We start from the raw sequence: 8,596 nt of genomic DNA on the forward strand, positions 1-8,596 counted from the left end.
CTTCTTCTCCTCCAAAATAAAATCCCCCCAGACCTCGCTCCCCAGCACTTTTTGGGCCCGAGATATGGCAATGGTAGTTAGCAGCTGGAGAGATCCGCAGGAAGACGTGGCCGGGGGGAACCCAGGAGGCCCTAACCCGGGGGCAGCGCAGCCTGCCCGGGAGCAGCAGCAGCAAGCCCCCCACACCCCGCAGACCCCCAGCCAGCCGGGACCCCCTTCCACCCCCGGGGCGGCTGGAGACAAGGGCCAGCAGGGCTCGGGCCAGAGCCAGCAGCAGCACATCGAGTGCGTGGTGTGCGGGGACAAGTCCAGCGGGAAGCACTACGGCCAGTTCACCTGCGAGGGCTGCAAAAGTTTCTTCAAGAGGAGCGTCCGCAGGAACTTAACCTACACATGTCGTGCCAACAGGAACTGTCCTATAGACCAGCACCACCGGAACCAGTGCCAGTACTGCCGCCTCAAGAAGTGCCTGAAAGTGGGCATGAGGAGGGAAGGTGAATATTTCTTCTGTGCCCATCCTGTGTGTGTGTGGATGCTGCTGCTAGGTGTGTGCCCAAAGAGGGGGGAATAGTCATGGTGCCCCCCTCTCCCTCTGTGGTGGCATTATGATGCTATTAATATTTATACCGGGAGCTCTCCCTGTGAGTGCATCTTTGTGTGTGTTTTGTCTATGGTAGCATGCTGTGGGATGTTGGCTGATCCTCCTGTACCCATGTGCTAGCTCCTTTATTTTCTATTTTTATTTTTCCTACTGTCAGGAATAGAAGCAAATGCACATAAACCTCCCCAGATCTGGGTCACCCCTTAAAATAGGCCACCTATGTGGCAGTGCTCCCAGTGTCACCAGCCATGCCCCTTGTCCTAGGCGAGGTCTGGCCTTGTCCTACATTGTTCTCCACCCTGGGAAGCGCACCAGAAGTTTACAGAAGGATACAGTCCTTTACCAGGGACCATTCACATAGGATACTGTCCCCAGGCTTTATCTGACCATAGCCATGACGGTGTATTTCTAGAAATGTGCACCCAGGGGGCAGGTCAGTGGGTGATGTGTCTAGAAATGTCTTCAAAGTAAATGCCTAAATCTGCAAAAGAAGGGAAATAAGTAAAAAAAAAAAAATAATAATATAACATTTTATATCATAATTCTGTTTCCATGCCACAAAATTCCAAATCTGTAAAAGAAAGGAAATGTGTGCTTAAGAGGGGAAAAAAAGTCATTTCATATCATAATTCTGACTGTTTCCATTGCACAGGGAGTAAATTATTTAAAAAAATTAAATCGTAAAAAATAAAATAAAATACAGAACAGACTCCTGTAAATAGAGCAGTTCAGATAAAGGTGCAGTGAGGGGAATAACCTGCCCCTCGCTGTGTGGTACATGGCAGGGCAGTATCTGGTACACACACTTTGGTCAGCTTTCCTAACTTGCAGCATAAATAAGCTTCAGCATCCATGCAGTTAATGAGTGTGCAGCATCTGTGGGCATTCACTCTGCAGGCACCCTGATGGCACACACACCGAGCCTCACTACCTGGCCTCAGCACCTCATGGCCACTATGTTTAACTATTGTAAGTTTATGGGCTTTCTAGAGATTTTTTTTATAGAGCTATATATACCTATTAAATGTTACTTTCACTTTCCCCAGCTCCAAGTTATTACAGCACAAGGTGTACAAGTAAATCTCCCTCTGATTTATGAAGTCCTCCTGTTATTTATTTCATATTCCATATTCATACATTACCTATCAGCAGGGATATTTACATTAGCAGGGATTCACTGCTTGCATGTCAATGTGCTGCTGCTGCTCGTGGTATTATTGTAGTGGTGTGTGTGAGGACTGTTTATTTCTTTTATTACTTTGTGATGTGTTGTGGGCCAGTGTGCATGACAGTCTGCGAATGTGGCTATTGTATATTGTACTTTTACAATGTAATGTCTGTATATATCTATAAATTTCTATATATCTATCTATATATAGTTCTAGTGTCTGTGTGTAATATATATAATATTTATATTTAATATAAGGATAAAATAAACACAAGCAGACTATCTATATTTATTTATTTATTTATTATTTGTTTGTTTATTTATTTATATTTCTTTATAGTCACACATAGAACTGGTTTGATTGCTCTGATTCCCAGCCCTGGTTGCACATTTCCTCTTCTATCTCTTTGTTTTTGTCAGCGGTTCAGCGAGGACGAATGCCTCCAACCCAGCCGAACCCAGGCCAGTACGCCCTGACCAATGGGGACCCCCTGAACGGCCATTGCTATCTGTCCGGATACATCTCCCTGCTGCTGCGGGCTGAGCCTTACCCCACCTCTCGCTATGGCAGCCAGTGCATGCAGCCTAATAACATCATGGGCATAGAGAACATCTGCGAGCTGGCCGCCCGGCTGCTGTTCAGTGCTGTGGAGTGGGCCAGGAACATCCCCTTCTTCCCCGACCTGCAGATCACCGACCAGGTGGCTCTGCTCAGGCTGACTTGGAGCGAGCTGTTTGTGCTGAATGCAGCCCAGTGCTCCATGCCCCTCCATGTGGCCCCTCTCCTGGCAGCCGCTGGCCTCCATGCCTCCCCAATGTCTGCAGACCGAGTGGTGGCCTTTATGGACCACATCCGCATCTTCCAGGAGCAGGTGGAGAAGCTCAAGGCCTTGCACGTAGACTCTGCAGAGTACAGCTGCCTGAAAGCCATCGTCCTGTTCACATCAGGTGAGTGGCACCACCATGGGCACCACCACTGCATGCCTACTGTACATGACAGATCCCGAATTGGCTGCAGTCAGAGCCCAGCTGGGATTGTTTCCTCAGCCATCTCTCACCCCCACAAGACAGGGGATTCCTCTGCCATCCTTGGAGAGGCGATGCACTGTCTGAATGGTGCCAACATGAATGAAGCGCTGTGCTCTCACTCTGGATGGGGGCTCCACAATCCATCCATCAGGCTGTGTGTGTTGTGTGTGTGGAAATGATGCTCCAGTCATCCTCCATATTCATGCTGTAAAATACAAATCCATCCCACTATTATCCTGCGATTTATCCCCATTTCTGAAAAGATGGTGATTTCAGCAACCGCTTGTGATAGTGATTCAGACAATTTCTGAAATATAAAGGCAGGGGGGTGGGGGGGGGGGGCACAGCACAATTTCTAGTAATAAATCATTTTGCTATGGAAACCATACTCCTATTAAATATTTAAGAGAATGTCTGAAAAACCCAGCAAATGGAGAGCAGCCGGTGGCTCCTACAAGCATCCTGTAGGCACAGAGAGCCTAGGTGATAGACGAGGAGAGCCATCTCAGAGGTGATCATGGAGGGCAGCCCTTTAAACTGTGTCTATTACAAGAACAAGGCGTTTTTAATGAGAGCTGAATGCAGCTTGCAAGGAAAGCCGCATGTAAACAAAGCCCAGGCTGGCTGCTCCTGCGAGAAACGCAGCTCGGGTCACCCCCAGCCTGCTCTCTAATCATACTGGGCGATCCATATTTCAGCCATATTGATGAAAGCCGCCCGTAAATAATCCAGAAGGGATCCCAGACAATGCTGGCAGGGCAGGGCCTCTGTGCACCGTGCATACATGGCGATTGTAATATGGATGTGAGCTGCAGATCATGGTGGTCAGAGGCAGCTGTGTGCCCCCACAGAAGGCAGGCCTGGTGCAGAAGGCTGTGCTTCCTCCAGGACCTCTGTCCTCCATTCTGGAGCTATCCGCAGACATGCACTGGAATATTACATCATTCTGGCTGGGTGCTGATCTTTCTAATGAAGTGCCAGGGCGTAGTGTGCCACCCTGGTGACTGTGTGCCCAGCCTACACACATACATCCTCATCTACATTCATAGAGGCTATTAACATACTATATGTAATATATCACAGCTTACACACATAGATCCCCATGTACAGTCATAGAGGCTATTAACATACTATATGTAATATATCCCAGCCTACACACATAGATCCCCATATACAGTCATAGAGGCTATTAACATACTATATGTAATATATCCCAGCCTACACACATAGATCCCCATATACAGTCATAGAGGCTATTAACATACTATATGTAATATATTACAGGCCTGCACACATAGATCCCCATGTACAGTCATAGAGGCTATTAACATACTATATGTAATATATCCCAGCCTACACACATACATCCCCATGTACAGTCATAGAGGCTATTAACATACTATATGTAATATATCCCAGCCTACACACATACATCCCCATGTACAGTCATAGAGGCTATTAACAAACTATATGTAATATATTCCAGGCTGCACACATAGATCCCCATATACAGTCATAGAGGCTATTAACATACTATATGTAATATATTCCAAGCTGCACACATAGATCCCCATATACAGTCATAGAGGCTATTAACATACTATATGTAATATATTCCAGGCTGCACACATAGATCCCCATGTACAGTGATAGAGGCTATTAACATACTATATGTAATATATCCCAGCCTACACACATACATCCCCATGTACAGTCATAGAGGCTATTAACAAACTATATGTAATATATTCCAGGCTGCACACATAGATCCCCATATACAGTCATAGAGGCTATTAACATACTATATGTAATATATTCCAAGCTGCACACATAGATCCCCATATACAGTCATAGAGGCTATTAACATACTATATGTAATATATTCCAGGCTGCACACATAGATCCCCATGTACAGTGATAGAGGCTATTAACATACTATATGTAATATAGCCCAGGCTGCACACATAGATCCCCATATACAGTCATAGAGGCTATTAACATACTATATGTAATATATTCCAGGCTGCACACATAGATCCCCATATACAGTCATAGAGGCTATTAACATACTATATGTAATATAGCCCAGGCTGCACACATACATCTCCATGTAGAGGCTACTAACATACTATATGTAATATATTCCAAGCTGCACACATAGATCCCCATGTACAGTCATAGAGGCTACTAATATACTATATGTAATATTGCCCAGGCTGCAGCCCCATCTAGAGCAACCCTCCACCATGCATACAGAACTTTACTGGTGATTACCAGTCTCTTGGGAATCTACTGAGACCCCAATCCCCTCCCTAACTTTTTTTTTAAAGGTCTGAAGTGATGAAAACACAATTTTGAAGTCTCATTTTGGGGACTTTAGCGGAGATCTAAGTGTGGCATGCTTGTGGTTTCCACCTGCAGACCTCTTGTAAGCTGGACCCCATCCAAGGGTTAGGTCAGGACCCTGCTTCCCTTTATGGAGCTCACATATAAATTTAACCCTTCCAGGCCTTGTTGTAGCTGTGTCCTAATCAGGCACACACTATAGGAAATAACCCGACTACAAAGTCACATAAATGACTGAAATAAAACTAGGATAACAGTCAAAGCTAAACTGCATAGAAAGACTCGATGATAGGAGTTGCATTCATGAATATTAGTGATAAAGAACCCTTTCTGCATTTTCACCAGTAAATGAGACAACTTGCCCCTTGTGAATGCCATCCTCATTTGTACATTAATATTAATATGTATCAGTGGGTGTAGTCGCTGATGATGAGGATGATGATAATGTGATTCCATACTGCGACGTCATCGCTGACAAATCTCTGCTTATGGTGGAGGGAAGGCTAGGAAACACTATAGTTGTCAAGAGCAATTATCACAGGTTTGTCAGGAAATTGTCTTCCTATTACAGTGAGGGCTCCGCTCAGATTAATATTATCCTGTGATCTTACTCTTTGTACTTTAGTACTTTCATTTTGTACTGCTGGTGTTATAAATACACATTATATGGGTATATAACCTTGGTGCAAGGGTGTCGATAGATAGATAGATAGATAGATAGATAGATAGATAGATAGATAGATAGATAGATAGAATAAGGATATATAGAGATATATTATGTAGCTAGATAATAGATAGATATTCATGGATATAGTAGAGATAGATAATAGATAGATAGATAGATAGATAGATAGATAGATAGATAGATAAGAGAAACCGTAGATAATAGATAGATATTCATGGATATAGTAGAGATAGATAATAGATAGATAGATAGATAGATAGATAGATAGATAGATAGATATGAGATAGATAGATAGATAGATAGATAGACAGACACAATCCACACACTATAAGCAGGACATGCCCGGTCATTACACACATCTGAGGGCTGATTACAGGTTCTGAGCCGCCATTTGTTTTATTTGCATTTTTGCCTTGGGCACAAAAATAATTATTTAGAGAGTGATCTGCCCAAATAAATGTAATTACAGCAAATCTTTTCATCCTCCGGAATATCAATGTCCAGTGATGTCATCTCCATCTAGTCCCCCCATTACTATCCGCCTGGGGAGTGCTCCCTTCCTAGACCTGTATAAATGGATGAAGCTTATGTTATAGCAGCCGGCAGCGCTTTGTCCGCCTGCAGCACGCCATCTCATCACTGGATGTGCATTCTGTTTAGCCTGTAGTAACGAACAGGTTAAACTTTCCAGATGATCAGATGTTGTTTCCAGAGGGCCCTGTGAGTGTATGGGGGGCATGTGGCTGGTGTGCTGGAGGGGCAGTTATTACACAGGGTGCCATCATCCATCCTCATCAGCCGGCATTTTATACATTCATTTATCAGGGCAGAATGATTTATAGGAACCACGTGGTGGACAGCAATAATAATAATAATAAAATACATTTTTAATAATAATAAAATTCACATTTTAGAAATTCAGCATGAAGTAAGAGTTGCTGGCGGCTGTGCCATCTTTTCCCAGTCTATTGGTATATATCATGAGTGAGTGTGGGTGTGATGGGCGCTGTTCAGTATATAATATGTCATATATAATATCTATCTGTTATCTAATTATCTATCTATATATCTATCTACTGCATCTATCTCTATCATCTATCTATCCTTATTCTATCTATCTAATTATCATCTGTCTGTCAATCAAATTATCTATCTATCCAATTATCTTCTATCTATCTATGCTTAATCTATCTATCTATCTATCTATCTATCTATCTATCTATATATCATCTATCTATCTATCCATCCACACACACACACACACACACACACACACACAGTATATCTGGTGTTTTATGAGTTCTACACAGTGCACATCCATGGTATTATTATTATTATTATTATTATTATTATTATTACTATCGTTAGTATTATTATTACTGTTGTTAGTGTTATTATTACTGTTGTTATTATTATTATTATTTTTTATTATTATTATTATTATTATCTACAATGTGTGTCAGCACAATTCTAATGCTGTGCCTTGTCTGTCTCTCCTCCATGATGGGCTCCTGTGCAGATGCCTGCGGCCTTTCAGACGCTGCTCACATTGAGAGTCTACAGGAAAAGTCGCAGTGCGCCCTGGAGGAGTATGTCAGGAGCCAGTACCCCAACCAACCGAGCAGGTTCGGGAAACTCCTGCTGAGGCTTCCTTCCCTGCGCACCGTCTCCTCCTCAGTCATTGAACAGCTCTTCTTCGTGCGCTTGGTAGGTAAGACCCCTATAGAAACCCTCATCAGAGATATGTTATTATCTGGAAGTAGCTTCAACTGGCCTTACATGTCCATCCAGTGCTCCTAAAGACCAGCCACAGAGACAATCAGGAGACATCTCATTCATGTACACAGACTTCTTAGGATATGAGTCTAATGAACTCCATGTGTGTGGAAAAACTCCAATAATAAGGAAGGAGCAATGGGATCCCTAATGTCCAGAAGCCTGATGGATAATGCCCTGTGGACTGGATGTAGGACTGTGCACACACACGCACATTATCCTTGTTGATTTTGTAAGATATTAGTCTTTATTTTCATTTTTTTGTAAAATTCAAAACAAACAAACAAACCTTGTTATGCGCATAAAGAAAGCAAGACATTAGGGGAAATAACACTTTCCAAATTATTCCAAGAAGAACCTCGTCCTGTGTCTATGTATCTATATCTGTTTTGTATTTTTTCTGGTTCCAAACCAGGTTTTCCTGTAATTCTCTACTAATAATAATTTTTGATATAACCCTTTGCTTCTTATAATGAGTGCGATCTATGTTGTCCGAGCTTATTATGTTCTTCAAGAATTAAAAAAAAAATTGAAGTGAGAATTTAAACAACAAAAAAATAAAAGACTTTAGCAAAAGTTTGTGTTTTATTGATGGGGGAACAGTTCCCTTGGACGGCTTTACGATGGGGGAGGGGATGGGCAAAGTAGTTGCAGCTTCGTTTTTGTTTTTTTTTGTTTTTTTTTATGCAAAAATGTTATGTTAAAAAGAAATACCTATATATTAACAACATCAATGGTCCCGGATTATTATTTTTTCTTTCTCTTGTCTTCAGTATTTATCACTGGAGGATTGATACTGCTGCCACATTGCATCGAGAATTACATATTAGTTTAGCTTCATGTTTATTTATTTTTCATTTCTTATTTGATTTATGTTGTTTGCATTTTTGTGGATGGATTTCTTTTCGCTGTAATGTGAAAAATACCTATGTGCCTAGTATTGCATATGCAGGGTGCACTTGTAATGGAGCCAGTCATTGTGCGGGGCAGG

General features: G+C 42.3%; 1 protein-coding gene across 2 annotated transcripts in view; it reads left to right on the forward strand.

The window, feature by feature from the left end:
- Positions 1-8,153, forward strand: part of NR2F1 (nuclear receptor subfamily 2 group F member 1) — a 9,381-nt gene extending 1,228 nt beyond the window's left edge. The window contains exons 1-3 of one of the 2 annotated variants that reach the window (XM_040421543.1): positions 1-494; positions 2,193-2,717; positions 7,349-8,153. The exon at positions 1-494 is cut by the window's left edge and continues 1,228 nt beyond it. In XM_040421543.1, the coding sequence (XP_040277477.1) occupies positions 65-494; positions 2,193-2,717; positions 7,349-7,629 (1,236 nt within the window). In that variant the 5' untranslated portion in view covers positions 1-64 and the 3' untranslated portion in view covers positions 7,630-8,153. Of the gene's footprint in view, positions 495-2,189; positions 2,718-7,348 lie in introns of both variants that reach the window. The other variant, XM_040421542.1, reaches the window with a different exon arrangement.
- The last annotated feature ends 443 nt before the right edge of the window (positions 8,154-8,596 follow it).

Source organism: Bufo bufo, chromosome 2, assembly GCF_905171765.1.
Source record: "Bufo bufo chromosome 2, aBufBuf1.1, whole genome shotgun sequence".
In the NCBI taxonomy this organism is placed as follows: domain Eukaryota; kingdom Metazoa; phylum Chordata; class Amphibia; order Anura; family Bufonidae; genus Bufo; species Bufo bufo.